We start from the raw sequence: 22,823 nt of genomic DNA on the forward strand, positions 1-22,823 counted from the left end.
TAAAAAAAATACATAATTTATTATTTAATCACAGATGTTTCCGCACTATGTCGTTAAAAATATCAGACCAACAAAATCATGTCCATATAAATAAAATACAACTGACAATGCACATTACATACAATCATACGGTCTTCAACAGAATCAATAATTTAAATGGAATTATAATTCACAAAAATAAATAAATAATAAACTTAAAATACGAGAGCTATGTACAATTAAAATGCAAAAGTTAACAATAGAAAGTGATGAGTTCAACAAGACAAGATGCTAATTTATATATATATAAGTTGTGGTATGCTCAAAAACAAAAGTAAGTCATTAAATTGTCAACCACCAATAAATTATTAAATAGATCCCATAATAGGGATAGCTAGCAACACTAGTCAAGCGTGGAGTGGAGGAATGGTACGGAGGGGTCCGTCCAGTGAACGAGGTACAGGGGCGGTGGTCGTCATCACGTCATGTTGACTCCAAGAGACCGGCTCGCGTATTCGTACACCACGTAGGAGATAGACACGGCTGGGATGACCTTGATAAAGTTCGGGGTAATCCCACGGTACAGCCCTCGCAAACCCTCTCTTTGCACTATCTCACGAAATGTACCCCGCATTGTGCCCTCCGCGCCCTTAGCAGCTTTTTCTGTAAGTCAAATTTTATATATTATGTATTTTGTAGCAACTATCTACTTATATACTTAGTCCAACTCAGTTTAACCAAGGCTGTTAAGTGAAGACTTTATGGGACCAATAAAAATATTTCAAGTAAATCTTATTTTAAACATATTATAATCTATTTTTAATGAGTAAATCTATTATATACTTAGTTCCAATTTTTCTAATGTAGTTATAAATATAACGTTAAATTAATAATTTCCAGACGAAAATTAGCAAAATATGTGAAGTAATATTAGGTAGGGAGTGTCACAATGTGACCAGCTGTGCCAACGACGGGGGAGGGTCAATGTAGTCTATGGATGACCATCAATTACCTTGCGCTTGCAGCCGTGTCCGCACGAGTGCCAGCGGGTAGGAGCACACTTGTCCCAAGGTGCACGAGGCGCTGCCGCACGCCAGCAACAACAGCATACCCGGCTGCTCGTTATGAGCCTGATATTTATTTATATACTTCTTTTTGAGAGTCTCGTACACTGCGAGATCGATGCCCGCATAAGGAACTATCCCCAGGATATTTGGAATGTACCCTTTATAGAAACATTTAAGACCTTCTCTCGCGTATATCTTCTTAGCGGCGTCCACGATACCGCTATATTGGCCAGTTTTTCTTAAAGCTAACCTTGTCTTTAGCACCTCTAGTGGGTAAATCACAGTTTGACTAATCGCACCCGCAGTAGCCCCGGCGAGGAATCTCTCGTATATTTCTAGCGGATTGTTGTTTTTTTCGCCTTTTATTAACCGTTTTACTTGTTCGTACGCGGCGAATTTTAAAGCCGATTCAGGAGCAATTTTAATTACATTTATTCCATTACCCCGCCAAAGCCCACTAATACCACCTTCGTTTATCATTTTTGCTAAGCATTTTATCATATTTTCTCTAGTTGGATTAACCTGGGGATGAATAATGAATTATAATTATTTATAAATTATTAAGAATTGGCGGGAGTTATGAGGTATTATAAGGTACACACATTTTAAACACTAGATGGGGGTGTTTTAGACACATCAGAAATACCAACCTGTAAGAATACTTTAAGCCTATCAAGAGGAGCTGTGCATGTGCGGCTGACGGCTCCAGCAATGCCGCCGGCTAACAAATGACGCCACCATTTTCCCGTTTGCAGTTCAGTTGGAGTGAAGTCATCTGGCACGTTCATATCCTCCCCAATGTCCAGATACTGTAATTAAAATATTACAATGTCATTTATTGTTTCGAATTGTATAAAATAAATTTTAATAAATATTATTAGGAACATAAGTTTTAAAAATTAATCAATGATAGAATTTTTTTTTTCAGTATAACAGTGTTATATTTTCTTGCATAGGAAAAACAACAACATCGTGGAATACCAAATAAATCAAAATTAAGTTTTATATGTAGACACATTGTAAGAAAACGGCTTAAAATATCTTTAATTGTAAGAAATATTGTAGCGAGAACAAGTCAGATTCACAACGTATCTAATTATTGTGCTTATTTTCGGTTTATTTCCATTCATAGGAATGGTGTATCATATTATTTTAGTACAGTACCTATTAGCAAACATAAGAAAGAAAATAATTTTAACCCCGATGAAAATAGATGATTGTTGATCTGTCTGTGGCGTCGTAGCTACCAAATGGATGAACCGAGTTTAATTCAGCTTTTTTCTGTTTGAAGGAACTCTTTTCTAGTTGTTTCTTTTCATTTTACAGCTTTTTGTGTCGAGATTTTAATTATCAATGATGTATTATTTAATAATTAATAATGTATGTAATAGGTAAATTGTATAACACATTTATTTAATATTATACAAAGTAATTAGTAACGTTATTACACTGTCCCGCAGCTGACAACGTCGTCGGCATTGCAACCGCCAGTGTCGTGTTTCTTAATAACTCTACTTATCCAAATTCTTGTACGATACTTTCTTACTTGTTCCGTCTGCTTAAATAAACAAATTAATAATTATTATGGTTTATTATTTTCCAATTTTCTTTACTCTGAAGTAATTAAAATATAATTTTAATTATAAAATATATATATTTTTTTATATATATATATTTTAATTTTAACATTTAAATTGAAATTAATAATATATAAAATACCTATAAATACAAATATTTCAAAACATATTTACCGCAGTACTTAAAAATATATTAGAATTCATCGTCATGGTTATAAAAGATATTAAATATTCCCAATACATAATTTTGCTTTTGTATATAACAATTTTAACGAAAATTTTGAGCAGTATGGGAATCATTAGTTTCATTATTTTAAATGTTTCTATGAAATGTATACATGGTATTTAAAGAGTTGAAATGACAGCTAGATATTGGAATGACAGTGTTATTGTCGACTTTGAAAAAGTTAATATATCGCAAATATAGAAGTGCGTATCTCTCTGCATAAATTATATATTAAAAAAAGAAATTTGGTCGGTATCATCTCCATTCCCCATAATATTAAAAAATATATATTAGCTAAGAGAAGCGAGTTAATATAAAATGGAAAAAGGATGACTAAGCTTTGAAAATAATAGTGTAAATGTAATATACCCATAGGTTATCTTGTATATTACGAATACAATGTACGTACAAATATGTATATGCCGTACACGTTTTCAACGAGTATCATACAATCAATGTCATTTCATGGTCATTTTTCATTTCTTTATTATTTCTTTTGATGTGCTTATATTATAACTAGCGGCCCGCTCGCGTGAACTATGTTATTATTAATTTCTGTCTCCATGACTACGTCCTAGTGACGTCTATGCAAAATTTGAGACTCCTAGCACTTGTAGTAATGAAGTTTCATACAAACTTTCAACCCCAAAAACAAACCCTTAGAAGTTGAATATTGCAAATTCCCGTCTTAGCGAGCACCTACGTCGTATAAGTAACTCCTATGCAAAATTTGAGATTCCTAGCACATGTAGTTTCTGAGATTTCGTGATGAGTGAGTGACCTTTCGATTTTATATATATATAGATACAACAAGCTAACATACCCTTTGATAGAGAGATAAATGTTTTATTTATATAGAATCGACTTTACTAATAGTATGTAGCAGTCACATAGGTAGCTCTGTCCGCACTTTTGGGCATTTGACACGGAAAAGTAAGTATAGTAGATGTATAAGGTACCAAATTATAGTAGTAAGTTAGTTAATTAGTTATTATTCTGTAGTGTCGGTTTAAGGATTCTAACTTAAACATTAAGTATGCGGGAAAACAAAAATATATATAATTAAAGTAAATATAATTATAATAAATAATTGACGTATTACGCTTTAATAATTCTATTAGCTTTAATAAATATTTCCTTTTTTAGTAGTAATTATTTATATCTATCCTTTTTCAGCCGCGCTTTAAGTAATTATATTTTTTTATTAATTACCTACATACATTTTTTTACTCAGCTACCGTAGGTTTATGATTTTGACGGGTACGTACGTATGCTAATTTGTCCTCTTGTGTTGGATTTTAAATAAAATATAATAGGTTTATTTAAATTATTTCGTCTTTCCTATCATTTTTTTTGACCACCTCATTTACGAAAAATATTAACTAGTTTATAGAACCATGTCAAGTTAAAGTGACTACGATTTCGTTAAGCAGTAGACTGACTTTGAGGCTATTAGAAAGCACAAGGTCCATTAATTAAACTTAATATTCATACTCTTTGTTATGTTGCTATTTAAATCATATGAACCATACTATAAGTCATTGGGGGACAGATCATTGGCGAGAGTCATAGACAGTGGGGAACGGAGTGTTTTAACACTAAGTTAGGATAATATATTGGTTGTTAATGCCGGAGAATAGTTCATCTAATCCTCATATAACATACGAGTATATATCACATGTATAGTATGTCTCTACTTCCGAGAGGCATTGATAGCGGTCATATTGAAAACAAGCTAGCATTTATTCTACAATTGTTGTATTTCAAATTATAAATTATCATTATACGCATGTAACTAGCTTATATAATAATAAAAGACACAATAATAAAATAATTTACGCTATTCAAGATAGTGTTATTAAATTAAATGCAATGATATTCTATACAAATGTGAGAAATTTTAAACCTAAAGATACCAATTAAATAAATATTTCTGAATTAGTAAAAGCGCTTCGATATACAAAAAAAGGATAAATCGAAGTGAGCATCAGAAGTCCAGAAAATAATATATGTGGACCGTACCTATATAATGACTCCTACAATTTTTTAAGGTTAGGATAGACAGAGAGAACCTGAAGAAAATCTAGTTAAGACACTCCATTCCCGTCCCGTTCCTCATCTTCCGCCGAATTCTGGAGACTCAAACTGGAACTCAAACAATTAATAATGACAAAATTTATGTATTGAAAAAAGATCTAGAAAAAATGTTATTATTTCTCACAAAATAAATCACTAAAATGTCTTCAGACGTAAATACATATTGTGTATAATATATACAAAGTATAAACTATTTGATAGTTCAGATACGTCACCGCATCGTCCTTGTACGTAACGGATTTAGATCGACGAACACGAGACACTTTCGAAAAGGCAAAACGGAAGTGTTTGTTTTTACCTATCTTATCTGTACGTGTGTAGTTGATTTTATAAACGACATACGACACACAATCTGAGTGTAGGCAAACTGTGGCGTAATTTCATAGATTTTTTCTTTTAAATAATTCTAGCATTTTCACATTATAATATGCAGATTTTAACCGGTTTTTGTAAAAAGAGGAAAGATTATTTTTTAGTTTGATACCTCCAAGGTTTTGATCTGATGAACCGATTTTGATGATTCTTTTTTTATTTGAAAGCTAGTGATTCCCGTGTGGTCCCATTTTAATTTGGTCCATTTCTGACAATGGTATCCATGAGAAAATCAAATAAGTCTTAAATTTGTATTAAGTATGTGCGCGACAAATCATCGAATAACTCAATATCCCGCAAATCGATTTCGATAATTCTTTTTTTATTTGAAAGGATGCTCTTCATGGGTAGTTTAATGAAAATTTGGTCAGGTTCTGATTATAGGAGCTGGTTGAAATTCAAGAAAGTCTGGTTGACAGAATCCACGACCACGTTGTGATAATGATATTTATAGTCAAATAGACAGCGTAGCAATACCTAGAAAATTTGGACAATAGTGTACAGTAATTGCTATACAAGTATCATTTATGACACTAAGATAAAAAAAAATATAGTATTATATGAGCAATTTTGATATGATATTTAATAATGAATATGCTAGAATGAGGATTTTCCCGGTATTAATAATACGACTGTATGCGAATGACGTAATCGGACATCGGTGTTGCGCGTGCGGCGGCGCGCGCGCCGCGTCATCATCTTACATACATTTCAACCGACGGGCGACGAAGGCAAAGTCTATAATGCGAAATAATGTTGAATAAAATATATCCGATATTAGAATATGTATTAACAACTAAAATAACGCACAGAAAGAATACCAAACAAAAAAGTCGAAACGCATCTGTCTGCTTACTAAAAATAAATCGTTCTATGTTAGTAGGTACAAAAGATCTATCTATTTATTTAACGACAGCTGTTACACTTTGAACACATCTTTTTATTGTTAAAGTAACCTTTTCTAACTTTTAAATGTTAGATAAGGGACTATATTCAAATTATTAGCGCAACATAGTATGTTATCCCTTTGTATAAATAACATTTTAAGTTAATTAATTTATTTTAAAAAATAATTGACACATTTTAATAAAAATCAATTACAGTCCATTTATATTGTTTTTTACATTCGCAATGTTTACACTGTAAAAAAATATTATATAACAAATGTAAAAGTAAAATGAAATATACATTTATATATTATGACTTATTAGAATTTTCCAGACCAGACTAGACTAGACAAGACAAGATAACAAGATCCAATTAAAATTATAATAAGCACTAAATACTCCTCGCAAAGCAATTTAAAAAAATGTGTATGAATATTTAATATTCCTTTCTATTGAAATTAAAAGTAGTGCATTCGAAAGAGAGAGAAAGTATTCGTGACGAAAGAAGATGAAAGTTGATCAACGATTATAAATTCGCAAAGCCTTAAAATTAACTAAAAAATTTCTTTGTATGGATCTCTCATAAATTCCAACACATTTTTTACTACGTTACGTATTTAGTAACAAAATGAGCGTATCTCGAGCTATGGACTAAAAATATGTATATGTTGCCTTAGCGACAGCGTCGTCACTAGAAACGTTAAATACCTTTTGTCTACTAACCTAAGTTTATCATATTTTTGTTGCTAGTTAATATTTTGTAAAATGTACCAATAAAAATCTTGTGAAATTATTATTTCCAGGTATATATTGCTATACTTATACATAAAAAAAAAACAATAATTTAAAATAACAAATACCTTCAATATCCATTCAAGAATATCACCATATTCATGCATTTCAAAAGAGGATTACACAGTTGAGGAGCAACGAAGTCTAAATTAAATGTAGCTTGAGGGCCAGCAGACTACTGGCTCCGCTAACCCGGAATTAAATAGCATTTACCTTTGCCAAACATCGGCGAAACACGATAAGAAAATCCTCAAAGACATCGCCGGTCGCTCCTGTGACGTCTTCCAATTCCAGAGACATTTTATCGTTATTAAGACTATTTAACAAGATAAATAAATAATAACACCTATAAATAAATCACAGATAGATTTCTTCTTTGGAACTATACTATCAGATCAGTAAAAAATAAAATAAACGAGTGTGCAAACCCGAGCGCAAAAACAAGGACGCGTCACGTTACGCTAAAAGGCATTGCCACACTAACTAACCCAGCAGTTAACACTAGCTCGCGATTCGTGACAAATAATTCCGATAATAGCTGGCGTGTACGGCCCGAGCGAAAACCGCTTCGAGACGGCTGCAAGTAGCGAGCGGCGGACGACCGCGCCTCTACTAAAACTAAAAGTCACCTCGGATGGATAATTTTGACCGACTTATCTTTTGAACTGTGACTTTTGATAATGAAATATATGGAACCGACATAAATTATCAAGCAAAAAGAAGGCTCGCCATTTAAACTGAGATAAATGAGTGTTGCTATAATAAATGCAAAGTTCATAATATTTGAATTATTCTGTTTAAATCATTGGACTAAATCCAAACATCGTCCGTCAGCCTACAATAAAATATAATTATGTAATATAAATTTTAATTTTTTGTTACAACTAAAAACAAATCTTACAAATCTACGTATCGAGACCTATTGGTGACATTTATAATGCTCTAGCCGTGCTCGGAGTGCCGTTTATAAAAGGAGATGTTACTGATGGAAGCACGCAGAGTCATAACCGCTGATGGTAGAAACTTATGGTTTAGTGACACTCATATCCACATTATGAAAATAAAAATTTAGAAAGATGTTTATTTTCATATTGATTGAAATATTGATAATTTTTTACCCTAAAGGAATGAAATAAGGGTTGAAAGTTTGTATGGAAAATCTTTAAATCGCCACCGATTTTTATAAAAAAAATAATTCAGACTCTTAAAAATATTTCATTGAACACGTATTTAGTGGTTCTTTAGAATTCACCCTCAAACTAAAAATTATTTCATAAACATATTTAATAAATATTCGTATAGTTCAAGCGGGCGAAGTCGGCCCGGTCGGCCAGTGCCTAAATATAAGGACCTCTAGAGGTGGAAATTTACGAAAATATAACTTAAGCTTTTGCTCTAGTATTTTTAAAAATGAAAAATAACAAAAAGAGTTTATATTTTCCTAATTAAAGATTTGAAACATCTTATGTAGAACTCGCCACGAAGACTGGCTGCAGTATAAAAAATAAGGAAATAGTGAAAAAGTCGTTAAGCGTGAAGGCTCTTTTTTGTTGACATTTAAATTATTTTTAAAAAGCCTGGAATTTGGAAAATCGGGTTTGAGATGATGATAATGGATGGTAAGTGAATTACTGGCAAGGTTATAGACCATCCAAACAAACTGGTGGCCGGTTAGTTACAATTTTTAAAGCAAATCAAATTTATTTAACTAGACCAAGTGCTTATTTTTAATGAAAGCGCCCCATCAGTGATTTGTATTCAGATACGTCCCTAGTACGTACCTATGGTAGCGACAAATATAAAAAGTAAGATAAAAGGTAAAAGAGGTACAATGGTCACATTGTCATAAAACGAATTAGCCTCAGCTAACAGTTTGAACTATATTGCTTGATAGAATAACTGGTGATAATGGCAGATAACTTACAGGACTGATGCGTCGTTGTATTACAATTGTTTATCGTGGAAAATTCTATTTCCGAATCAAATTACTATATTAAACTGGGGGTTTTCCATTGCAGTTTTAGTACTAAAATTCACATATTAAATATTTTTTTTTTATTGTTTCTTATTAATTTAATTAAATGGAAATGGAATCATTTATTTAAAAAAAATCGAATATTTTTTATTCAATAATTATGTTTTAATTCGTTATTATGTACGTGGTTATATAAGTATTTTTTTTTAATTACAACGAAATTTGACTTGCCAAAGATCTTTGTATAATTTGGAAAAACCAAAGAAATGAAAAATCTGAATGTTAACATTATCTAGAAAACAGAAATAACATAAGTTTTATTACGGGTAATTACTTTAAATATACGTGTACAATTATATTTAAATATAATATATCGATGATAGTTAAAATCAATATGTCAACATAAAGTAAGTCGACATTACGTTAGGTATAATACAACACGATTTCAAATTGGAAAAGTCACTATTGTGTTTTGAAATCGTAATAATACTTTACTTGAACTAAAACAAAATTATAGGAGAATGACAATATTCATCTTAATAATTAATCATACATATTGTTTGTTGTTTTGATTGAGATTAAAATAAAAGATACTTTACTTTATTACATTTTAGATTTTTTTAAATCGTAACATAAGAAAAAATATATATTTTTATAATAATTTTAGAAGCACAATATTCGATGAAATTGTTTGATTCTTTTTTGAATAATAATAAAAATATAATATAATAACTTAGGTATATTTAAAAATGTAAAATTTATTCTTTGTTTTTCTATTAAAAGTATATCATGGTAAAATATAATAAAATAATATTAACACAAGTAAAAGTATTGCATAATTTTTATATTATTACGTAAAACTAAACATATTGAATCTAAACAATTCTCATGCGCAGTACTTTAATAGATATAATATATTGTATATACGAGTATATACATTTACATATATATTTAGCGAATTTAAAACGTCACTTACTACTATAGAACTTAGCGGTTGTACTTGTATGCAACTCGTCAGCGATGGCCATCAATGACGTAGTGACCATATGAAAGCCCGCCCACAGCCGCGCCTGCTGATACGATTGAATCAATTACTAAATAAAGCGTTTCCAGCCAGGGCTAGCGAACTGGCTGAAGCCGGTGGGGTCCGAATAGGATATACGATGACTTCTTCTTGAATGACTGAACCGGGTTCGTTGTCTTATGCAGGCAGGTACATTCTTGATCTTTACATTGGTTTAAATTTGCCAATTTTATTTTTTAAGGTCCTTTTCGTTTTGTAAGAGTCTCTTTTTACAAATAACATAAACTCAATTACATTAAGGCCGTATTTATAAGCCGCTCTAAAGTCTGAGATCGATCTTGAGATGCCGTTGAGTGCAATTTATATGTACGGGTCTAAGTTTTAAAATAAGTACAGTTATAAAAAATAAGTAAAATTTTATTTTGCATATGATATAGATTTTTATATATTTTCACTAGAATAAGAACGCCAGGCAACCCTGAGTACAGCATCTAAAACTATAACAAGATCAATCTCTTGGTACATTGTATTTTTCGTCAGATAAACAAATCATCGTCGAAGGTGACGGTCGTCTTATCGATAATAGTATTTATAAATATTTGAAAATGCTATTAATCTTATCATCTCTATTATTATTTCTTTTGAGAATTAATATATTTTATAACAGATGTTTTATTTTAAAATATGAATAACGTAGAAATTACTAATGAAAAATGTATAGATAATAATTATAACAATTTAAATGGTTTTTTAGTTTTTTTAATTGTATAAACTGATAACGTAAATTGTTATACGTCTTATCTTTCAGTTTATCAAATGTTGTTGTTAGAACTTTTTGTTGACATTATTAATGACTAGACCTCCCCCCTTCCCCCGCGGCTTCGCCCGCTTGAACTACATGATTATTCATTTAAGAAACAGAATTGACTCACAGTTACTCGTTCCAAAACAGACTTAAATGTTAAATTATTTATTTGGGTAAGGATTTATAATATTCTTTGTAAAATAATTGTAATGATTGCATATTACAAAAAATAGTATTGTAGGGATTGGCTATAAGGCTAGTGACGTGTTATCAAGTTATTTGGACAAGCTGATGGCGATAGGTCCTCCTCAACTCCTAACAGTTTCCGCCTTCGTACTTGCCCACATTATTTTTATATTTTGTAAAGATTAATATATGAATTAAATAGAAATGTAAGGAGTGAGTGAGGGATACTGAAATTAATATTAATTTCTTAAACGACTTCATAATGGTACTAAACGCTAATTGTAAATATCTAAGAGGTAGACGAGAACAGGCTGACGATTATAATATATAAAAAAATTTGAATATACAAATCAAAACCAAACTCAAGAGCCAGCCGAGACAAAAATAACATTAATAGATAATTACTAAATACGACGAAGTAAAACTAAAAGACAATAAAAAATATACTTAAGTTGGCATCGACTCCAAAAACAACGGTAGGTATCATTTTTTTACTTTGAAGTAATTAAAATATTATTTTCTACTCTTTACACTTTGTTAAGTTTCCGTATATAGGCATAGTTTTGAAGCCGGTTTTTATATATTTTTTAATCATAATAAATTAAATCATAAAATGTTAATGATGGTCTCGTTACGTATGCTGATCTTAAACTAATTTTAAATTAATCTATAGGATATTTTAAAAGTTTTAAAATAAAAAAGACTACAAATTAATTAATTATACTAAAGATAATACAAAACCGGAGGAAAAAATATTTTAAGAATATAATTAATTTGTTGTCTATACTAATATAACAAAACAGAAGATTTTGTTTGTTTGTTTAAATGTTAAGATCTTTAGATCTACGGTCCGATTTACATTCTTTTTGTTTTGTTTTGCATTCTTCAGAAGTGGTAGAGGCTATATAACATTACTAGTGGGCCCGGACGCGGCTACGCCCGCGAAAGTATGAGCCTAAATAATTAAAATAAGTTAAAAAATAATAATAAGTGGAGATTTATTATTAGAAAAAATATCTGAGTAACCGAAATGAACAAACAAAAGAAGTAAAAGTAACTAAAGGAAATTCTTAATATTAGAAAAAGTATCTATAATATTAGTAAAAGGAAATTCTCAATATTAGAAAAAGTAGTAGAATATTAAATAAAATCCCAAATGATTAAAATTACGATATTTTAAGTGTATAACATCGGTATAGATAACCGAACTGAGATAAATTAATTATAAGCAGCAAATAATTACATAGAAATTAACAGTAATTCGAAAATATATAAAAATTTACAAAACCATCAAAGTCATCTGCCCATTCGCGTCGGTCATACTATGCCGTCCGAAGGCTAGGTCATTTCGAATAAATGACATCTTCTTAATTATTTATTAGAATGTTATACAGTAAACTATAATTTCAATCTAGATGAAATGCTAAAAGTGACTATTATATTTATTTTTATAAGGATGAATATCAAATTATAGGAATCATCTAATGTTTGTTAATGTATACAAATCTATATCGGCGCGCGCCATGTATGCATTAAGCAAACTCATTTTGGGTGACGTTTTCTTAAAACAACAAACTTTGCAAATCGTTGCCTAGCAACGGCGGTTGTTATTAACATGGCGGAATAAATTGCATGTCAAATTAATTATTTTAATATATTGGTATATATCGAAAATATTACAAATATGAGAAAAAAAAAGTATCCTATGTTCATCCCGAGACCCTCAAGTATCTCTCTATGAGTATTTTATCACAATTAAATTAGCGGTTTGGCCCTGATTGCGTAAAAGACAGACAGACAGACAGACAGACAGACAGACAGAGTTACTTTCGAATTTATAATATAGGTATGGATTGTGTAAATCTTAGTTACCCTCAAATAACGAAATAAGAATAATAAGGAACGCCATCGAATTGATATAATGATGACGTCCTATCTCATACAGCCACGTACTGTTCACGATTGAATGTTTAATCTGTCGGCAAATGCAGCATATTTATATTTATTATAGGTAGTATATTATATAGGATATTTATTATAAGTGACATGCGGGCGAAACCGCGAGAGGGCCCCTAATTTTTTACAAAGGGAATCTAATAATGTATGTATGCCAAAATCTGACATGATAACATACTCTGGCTTGAGGTATTTTTTATAATATTACCGAAGATTTTATTAAACAGTGTCAAGATATTGATCGATGGCATAGGATAATGAAGGTAATCTTGCAAAATAATATTTCATTGGAAATGAATGTTAGACAACCAGATAAGTCGCGTCTTAATATGTCATACATATCAATATTTTAGTCAAGTGTGAGTAAAAGTATGCGAAATGTTCTAGAACACAATATATTCTTTTAGAGTGTTCCCTTGAGTTTTAAATTTTTATTTTAGATATTTCATTGCTTTCTTGCTTATTCATTTACATTTAAAATGTTTACTAAAACGTTAAATTCATACGACCACGTCGAGACAACAAACGTGTTGTGTTTATACATACACATCTAATTTTATATTTCAAAAAGATATACTATCATAAATGTACTTACTGTAGAGTGACGCCAGAAATGAATTAAAGCATGTATATCAGTCGCTGGTGCAAGTAGGAGGTAGTCCCGCCATTCGTCGTAGCTTATGTTTAAGCTGCCGTCTTGATCCATCCTAATGACAAATGCATAAAATTGTAAAGTAATTCGTTTTTTTTATTTATTATATTATATTATTTTAGAATCACGCTGTATTCCTTATATAGCAGGGCCGACATAAGGCAGAAGGAACTTTTTAAAACAGTCCTCACTTTTCGAGACATTGCGTTTTGAGTGGCGGAACCTAATGCCGATATTTGTCTTTCTACCAGAATGAAGTCATTTATTCGCCCGGGTGAAAATACAATCGCTTTGCCATGTTCGCATCATTAGGCCTTTAATTTATTAACTCTATATATAATATCTATCACCGATGTGGCAAAAATATAATTGGTATTACTTTTGTTTCGTGTTATATAAAGATAACCTATACATAGGGCCGGATCTGTAAAGGGGGCGGCGTGCTAACAAGTGGGGCAGTCGCCCCGGGCCCCCACGAATGAGATGAAAATATATTTTTTGTCAGATTAGCACGTTTATTTCGCCAAAGCGACAACACAACAACATGTAAACAGTAATCTAGTATATTATGATTGATTTACAAAAACATCTACATACAATATTTTCATTTGAAAGTACTAGTGCAAATTAAATTGCCCTTGTACTTTTAGTGAGATGGAAACCTGGTATTATAGTATGATCTATTCTGCAGGTATTACCTACTGAAGTAGATAAATGGATTAAAGGTTCAACTTCAATCCGACTTTAGCTCTAAGATAATTAAGAAGAACCAGCCAATAGTTGCTAATTTGATTAGATTCTAATCATTAGACGCAAAGGCAAAATTTTGCAGTTGTATTGCAACACACAGAGTTCTTTTTTTTTATATCTTCGGCGTAGTGTGCAAACCTGCTGACAGCCTAATAAATAGTCAAGAGAGATAAAAGTATAATATTATAGTATAAGTATATTATATAAGTATAATATATATGTATACGTTTGTTATAGGAAAGTTTCTGCAATTTGGAAAATTAATCTGTATTCTCGACTATATGAAATAAAATAAAAGTCGACTTTGTATTTTTTTACACTTTCGAAAGGTTATACCTTTCGAAGATACGAGACAGAAGTACGAGTACACAACAACAAGAACAGATTTAGCAGGTTTACAGTCTAAGCAGACTTTTTAAAAAACCAAATCCTTATCTAAAGAAGAATGATATCGTTCACAACTCGTAGCACTTGTGTATTACATAAAAAAACTGTGCAATGCAATAGTGAGTGTCATTTTATTGTAATTTTAGACATATTACTTATAAGAAGCAATTGCTGGTTAATAGATCAATTCAATGTAATTTGGTACACCATTGTTTCACCGATTACCATAATGTAAAGGAACCTTGTGAATTAATGGCAGCGATTGTGACTCATGTTACATTTATCATTGTGGAAAAATGATTCCAAGATCCTGATAATATAATAAGAATCTCATAGAAGCAAATAAAGTAATTTCCATTCACATTTTCATATTGAAAATATAAATAACTTTCTGCCGAATTCTTTAGGCATTTCGTATTGAGAGGCGGGACTGAACGCTACGCTTTGCCTTCTTACTAGAGCGAGGAAATAAAAATATATAATAATTCGTTCCCCCGTGTGGCAACCAAACCCACAACCGTCGCGTTGTACAGTCACATGCTTGTGTTACTGCTTATTTGCTTTTAAATACTTCATATATTTAAAGTTTTTTATTAAAATCTACATAAACCAACCATTAAAAAAATAATATCATGTGCTATACTAGACTGTGACATTGAAAATATAATTGTATGAAATGTAGGTATATTATGTAATCTGATAATGTATAAAATATGAGCATGAATAATTAAAGTTTTAACAAATAAGTAGAATATTGTTACAAAAAAAAATAACCTCATTTTCTAATTATCGCAGTGAATAACTTGAATGTTTAAAAATATTTTTGACCAATCAACCAGCCTATTAATATTTTGTTTCACTAGCGTTTATAAGACAATAAATTCAATTCTTTATAATAAACATTTTTTTCAATAATGGTATTTATTCTTTTTTTAAATTTGTTCGTAGTGGTAAAACTCAACATAGCATTTTATCTTACTAAATATTATCATTGTCTAAAATAAGGTTTAAAAAAATATATTTAAATATTTTTAATAAAAATTTCGTAACTATGTAGGTTGTACATAAAATATTCTATAATAAAAAAAATATATAATGATCAATGTGTTGAAAAGAAGAAAGGATATTTAAATAATACATTATATTCGCATATAGTTACAGTTGTGCAATAAATATATCGCTGTGCTACATGAAAAATGTTAAACATATAAATCAATAAATTAACTTAAAAGAATTATATAAAAAAAAATAAAGAAAATATAAAAAAATAATAGTCAACATTGGTTTAAATACCTTTTCAATAAATTTGTAGCTTCATTTCTACCAATAGCAATTCCTAAGTCGGCAAAGGCTGAAATAAGTTCTTCCAGATCAACTTTTCCTGAAAATAAAAATATAAAAAATTAAATATTTCCTTTAGCTTTATAGCTTGGGGGCAAAGAGTGCAAAGTGAAAAGACACTCTGTGTCCATTCTCCATGTGCTGTCCAATTTTTGAGACATTTGCATATTGAGAGGCGGAACTCAATTCCTTGTTTTATCTTGTACCAGAGCAATTAAATTAAAATAATTCATTCCCTAAGTCACACACCCAAACACATCCATTGTGTTTAATGTCAGACATTGTGCCATAACAGCCTCAATTGTGATAGAAATTTACTACGAAAATTTTAAATAGGAAAATCAAGTCAAAAATACATAATTTGTGGCATAAGTAACTTTGAAATTACACAAAATGTAAGGAAGAAAAAAAATATTTATTTTCAAGTTAACTTTACTCACCGTCTTTATTTTTATCAAGATGGGAAAACTGCAACCTAAGATTTTTTTCATGTTCTCGGACATAGTGAATGAACTCTGACAGTGTAACATCTCCAGCATTCTTTCCACTTTTTGCTAGAAATTTCTGAAATATTATAAATAATATTCTATATTTTTATTAAAAAAATGAAAAATAATTACTGAGGGCATTTATTAGTGGGATAAGATCCAAAACAAGGATTTTCAAGATTTACGATTCTCCAAAGTAAGTTGGCCTCATGTCTATAAAACGCATCATATTAAGATTAAAAATCAGCGTCACACTGTATCCCACACACAGCAGGGCAGGCAGAGGGATCTTAGTGTTAAGACACTCTGTTCCCCTGTTCCAGAGCGAAATTCGTTGAGTGGGAAATATATAAGATATAAATTATTGTTAATTTAATTTATATATAAGACAAATTAAATTTTTATAAAGTTCAAAATATATTTATTGAACTAATTGCTATTAATTAAATTATTGTAGTACAAATATTTTTACCCGTAAAACTAGTGGTAAGAGTATATTTAGTATAGTTTTCTAAAAGATCTTGTATTGCAATCCTAGGCAGAGCACTTAGCTAATCCCACCCACCCTACTACCACCCTCACACACCCGCATAGTGACACATTAAATATTACTTTCTTCTTAAAGAAGCAAAATATAAAATATCATTATTAGTATTTATTATACTTTGGTATTAAGGATTGATATATTTCTAAGTATGACTTTTCATATTACATTTGGGTACATAATTATTGATACATATTTCTAGCCATTAGCAATATAATATGCAATACATATACTAATAATTAAAATAAATATACTAATAATTAATACATTTTAATTATTGATATATTTATAGGATACAAATGTACTTAAATAGTTATATTTTATAGTAACTATGAATGAAATCAATATTTTTTTCATATTTTTAACATACATAATTTAAATATAATTCTTGGCCAGTATTATTTTTAATGTCATATGGCCCAAAAAAAATTAAAGCAAATACCTTATAAAAAATCTATTAATCAAGTTGTCACATTAATAATAAATACGTCACGTGATTGCAGTAAAAGAAAGTTAAATGAAATTAAAGCACCGTTAGAATTATGTTGGAACTATTTTAAATTCTAACCTCTGCATAGCTGCGATTGATGTGCGGGGCCAACTCCTTGAGAGCAACGGATAGATCGTGAATGTCAATCTTGCCATTTCCATCCGTGTCTAACTTAGAAAACAATTTTTCTAATCTTTCTTCGTCTTCTTTTGGTAATTCCTCTATTTCCAACGGCGGATGACACTGCACCATGGTGTCTATTGTCAGCGTAAGTACTACTTATTGTCGAACAAGTTATAAAATCTTCGTGGAGCCTTATGTTAACATACATTACTCCAGCCTAAATTAAATGTACGACCAAATTCATTTTTGCGGATTCCGACTAAACTTTCATTCAAAAGAAATTTTGACAGGTACCTTCTGGCTTCCTACTTGCGCACTAATCAAGGAACATTATATCATATACTTATACTAGAAGCGTAACTCCTATACAAAAAAAATTGACCATAGCTTAACGCCACAGAACACATTTACTTATTGCTTTATGCGCTTATACTACTAGCGCCCTCATGAATGAGCACCAGAAAACTTTGAGAAAAAAAAAGAGTGGGAATATTCAAATTGAGGTACAATTAATAGTACGCAATATTGGGATAATTTTAATTGCAATTCCCAATAAATATTAACAAATAAATATTTGTATTGAAAAATCACAATTACCAATTTATTATAATTGTTCAAAAATAAATAATTGTGATTTCCATACAAACAAAATATTATGTTATTGTTAATATTTAATTGTCAATTGCAATTATAATTTATCAAAAGTGTAAAAAGGTAATAAAATATTGATAGGTATATTAAAAGAAATATAAATATATAAAAATATTTTATTTTATATCATATATTATACACATTAATCATAACTGGCCGTTCCTCACTTCTAATGATTTATTATTCACTGAACTGGGTTTCCTCTCGAGGGGGAGTATCATCAGTTTCTGCCTGCAAATTTACATATATATTTTAATTGTAAATAGCACCTATAAACCTAAAATTTAATGAATCACTTAATTTAATACAAGAGGAAAGCATGGCAATGGTCGTGGGTTGTGTCTCGGGAAAATGAGTTTTGGCACTCAGTCTCCAATTCATCAGAAAGTGGGGAACAGAGTGTCTTAACAATAGGTTTCCTCTGCCTACTACTGCTACTACTACTGCTGTGTGCGGGATACAGTATGTAGCTAATTTAAGGCCTTTGATGTTATAATAATCATATGCATCATTACATATACTTTTCTTAACTATCTCTTAAGTAGTCATATCTAACAAAGTTACCTCTTTTTATAATAGAATTCTATATAAGAAACAGGTATATGAAAGTAATAGAATGTACGAAAAACACATTTTTTCGTATTGTGACGGTCTTCTTATCAATGTGAGATATGTACTGTATCATTTACGAAATAGAAATAATTTGAATATGTATTATATTTTTAAATTAAAATAATATATATTTTAAAAATTAATTAGTATTTAAAACAAGTATAAAATACACTGATATTTTTTTAAGTTAACTGTTTTATTAAACTTTTGAATAGCTTGATAATATTCAATAAAACCTCCTGTACAAGTACAAGTCCAACATAGTAAACCCACACAGCGATATATTACGGCACTGCGGCCTGCGCTAATTGTTCTGGTAAAGCAGCGGCATCTATCTTTCAGTTGTAAATGCAGGAATTTTTGTCTATTGATGTTTTAAAGGTTCTCAACTCCTTTACCACGCTAGAAATGTTTAGAAATATTTTAATAACTAAAAATGTTAAAAAAAGCGTAAAGAGTATTTAATGTTTATTTAAAAAATAATTTGAGAACATTGAAAAACCGCAATACCTATTTATTTTTTAGTAGATATTAATTAATAAACCACAAACCATAAAATAACCACAGATTTCATATATTCTGCAAGTGCATATTCTGCATTCGACTCAAATTTAACGAAAAGTACTTCAAGTTACCGATAGATGGCGTTGTTAGTGAAAGAGACTACTTGATAAATTATTATATCAATCAGCGTTGACAGATTTTATTTCGGTGAAAAGCGGGATTTTTGAACATTTAAAAAGAGAGATAAAAAAATTTCGATATCTATCACCATTGGAAAAATAAAAAATTAAATGCGCATCATTTTTATATTTTGTCCGCTTTTGGCGAAAGAATCCCAATAAAATATATGGTAAACCAAACGCAGGACTGCAGGAATGCCTTCCGGCATGCGAGTTTGCGCTTCATGTTCACTCACAATTCAAAAGAATTTGCAAAGATCTATTTGAATTAATAATATTTTGATATGATTACAATGTTTCGTGGAGTATTCCGCACACATATTTTAATAGCAGGCTTGATTTTATGACCAATTAAATAGAGGCTATCGTGGTGAAAGGTAACATGAATAAAATTGAATATTGCCTTTGAACAGATCTGTTCGTATAAATATTGTTTTTTTAATTTTTCGGGGTAAAGATTTTGTTAGTAAAATTTCTGAAGTGGGCACCAGACTATTCTGGGGTGGGTACGGACCACCCGGTCACCCCTCTTCCTACGCCCATGGACGTCGGTCCTTAAGCGCGTCGGTTGTTTTGCTTGGCCTAAGCTGGATTATAGTGCTTTTTGACAAACGACCTAAATTTTACCCTGTAGTATTCTTTTGTAATTATTAAATAAAATTTTACTATATTAAATAAGTTGATTAATAATCCCAATAACTGCATAAATATTTATAACATTTACTTAAAAGTAGAACCGAACCTACGTTTTCGTATGATATTTAAATACACACAGCAATTACTATTATTATTATATAAATGTATGCAATGTATCTGGCACAAATATCTATCAATGTATCTGTCACCCTATTATATGTCATTAAAATCACTTAATAATCGGACCATCTTTTGAAAGTAGGTCTTTCATACTTTATAATTATCCCTGTCCCTCTTTTTTCATTGTATTGCATAGTGAATGAGAAGGACGCAAAGTACAAATTTGTCAAAATTCGAGGTAACTTTCATGGAGCTTCAACCAATAAATCCGTAGGGATGGCTTTGCTATTATGTCAAAATGACAATACACAAATTGACTGACGTGACCGAAAGACTAAACTTTAAAAGTTAATGCGGGTAGACGCTAGTAGTTCGTTCTCATCGCAAAGTCAATCCTATTTGTATATAAATAGGGCAAAAACTCGAAAAATTATATATAGTTATCCGATTATAGGAACATAGACTCAACTACGTTGACTTAACGTTTAATATCATAATAGCATTTATAAAGAATTGCTATCAAAACGGGCCCAAGTAAAAAAAATGAATGGGGGTGAACAAAAGCTCATAAAAGTTGGAGATTAATCGAGGATTTAAGCACAATATAAACGAAGCGCACACATGTCACGGCTCACGGTATACGTATTGACGTACGTTATGGGCTTGTTTGTCGATGACAACAGAACAGAGTGTACAATCATTATTAAAAGTAACGTTTTTAATATTTTACACAACTCTAAAACAATTTATAAAAATGAAAACTTCATTTTTTTTATTTTCTATTAAATTAAAAATATACATTATTATTATTAACTTATTATTAGTATTTACTTATTTCTAAAAAAAAATAAGTACAGCAGTTTTTCTTAACCATTTTTTGGCATATAGAGTAACTGCTGTACTTATTTTTTTTTAGATTTTTTAGATTTTTTACTCCATGTATAAATCTAACAGAACACAAAAGATACAAATTTGGAAAGAAATACGAAATAAAACAAAGGAACGTATGGAAAGCGCATCAAGTGGTAGGAGTAAATAGCGCTCTTATATAAATGTACTAAATACGAATACTTACTAGGGGGTGGGGTTTCTAGGCTAGTAAATAAAAAAAACACAATATTGAAATATAATTTTATGACAATTCTTTTATTGTAAGTACGAAAAAAAAATCATATAATAATTGGTGATATTTTTTTCATTTATAGTTCATATTATGAAGTTTGACATGCAATGATTAAATTACTAATAATATGCTTCTACCTAATAACATTTATAAATTTCTTTCTATCAAAGATTTTTGTTAATTTTAATGCGTAATTATATATAGAAGTAACAAAAACTACAAATTGTAAAACACCACTTTAAACGATTATTAAATAGACACAAGCAAAAAACATTAGTAAATTCATATATTTATACATTGGACCTTTGACCTATCTGAAATTGAAAAGACACAATATTTTCTTACACAGCAACTTGAGAAAACCATTAGGTATATAGGGTAATGGCACCAGTAACTAACCGATAACCACTAATGATCGACGTCTTTTCTTTTCGCTTTATCACAACATGTTTTTTTTTCTACATTTATCTACATTTATCACAACATGTTTTTTTTTTCGCACATTTGGTTTAAAGATGGCGAATTTGAAGTTGAAATGTTCCTACATAGAGCGAGTGCTTTAATGAAAATATCATTATTTTTTTTGAAGTAATTGTTAAATGGTTATAAACATGGTGAAATAAAGATAAAAATCTTTATTTCACAAATACATAAATTATATTTATATACTTAATTAATTTTAATTAATTTTGTTGCGTAACTATTCAAAGTTTGCTTATTTTTGCCCAAATAATAAATGTCAGTTACTTGTTTGTATATATTGCTTTTCTCCATTTATCTACAGATAACAATTGGTTTAAAGAAAAAACTACCCTCTCGAATAATTCTCCAGGGTCAAGCAACTACGAAAAGCTAAAAGAAAATTCTCGAATTATTATCTGTGACATAATAAATTCTAATAAAACACTTATTAAATAATATGTATTATTATTTTTCATTTTAAACTATGCCCCCTTAACTTGGTAGTTCAATCGTTAGTTCAAGTGAGGTATTAGATGAAAGGGCTCTGGATAAGCTAAACTTGAATTTCAGAAAAAACTAAAACTTTTCTACCGAACCCTTGGTGGACGAGCACGACTCGCGCTTGTTCATGCAAATGTTATGCAATTTCTAGATTTTTTTATATGTGTGATTATTTTCATAAAATGTCGATTACTGGTGTCATTACCGAATAGTGCAGATATCTAATAGAATTAGTTATACTAAGGATTAAAAATAAGACATAACATTAATTTATTGTTTATTTACATTTTTATAGATATTATTATACCTATTATAAG

The 22,823-nt window shown here is 30.1% G+C and overlaps 1 protein-coding gene across 2 annotated transcripts; it reads right to left on the reverse strand.

Moving 5' to 3' along the window:
• Nucleotides 1-18,105, reverse strand: SCaMC (Short Calcium-binding Mitochondrial Carrier). Of its 2 annotated transcripts, XM_085205864.1 has the most exons (7): nucleotides 17,674-18,105; nucleotides 16,514-16,637; nucleotides 16,026-16,113; nucleotides 13,539-13,650; nucleotides 1,697-1,855; nucleotides 992-1,568; nucleotides 1-642 (listed from the first exon to the last, which is right to left on the reverse strand). In XM_085205864.1, exons 1-7 carry the CDS (start codon nucleotides 17,845-17,847, stop codon nucleotides 458-460), a joined length of 1,419 nt encoding a protein of 472 aa, XP_085061990.1. In that variant the 5' UTR covers nucleotides 17,848-18,105; the 3' UTR covers nucleotides 1-457. The 2 variants fall into 2 exon arrangements, with proteins under 2 accessions (XP_085061990.1, XP_085061991.1); XM_085205865.1 differs by lacking the exons at nucleotides 13,539-13,650; nucleotides 16,026-16,113; nucleotides 16,514-16,637; nucleotides 17,674-18,105 and adding an exon at nucleotides 7,211-7,588.
• Nucleotides 18,106-22,823: the final 4,718 nt, after the last annotated feature.

Source organism: Heliconius melpomene, chromosome 21 (genome assembly GCF_056956725.1).
Source record: "Heliconius melpomene rosina isolate 202511_hmr_F chromosome 21, ASM5695672v1, whole genome shotgun sequence".
NCBI classification, from domain to species: domain Eukaryota; kingdom Metazoa; phylum Arthropoda; class Insecta; order Lepidoptera; family Nymphalidae; genus Heliconius; species Heliconius melpomene.

Coding starts and splice junctions, on each gene's coding strand:
- SCaMC (XM_085205864.1), bottom strand. CDS start 17,847: ATGGTGCAGTGTCATCCGCCGTTGGAAATAGAGGAATTACCAAAAGAA. Junction 16,114..16,513: donor TCTTGATAAAAATAAAGACG/GTGAGTAAAGTT, acceptor TTTTATTTTCAG/GAAAAGTTGATCTGGAAGAA. Junction 1,856..13,538: donor ATTTCTGGCGTCACTCTACA/GTAAGTACATTT, acceptor TTTTAATTACAG/TATCTGGACATTGGGGAGGA.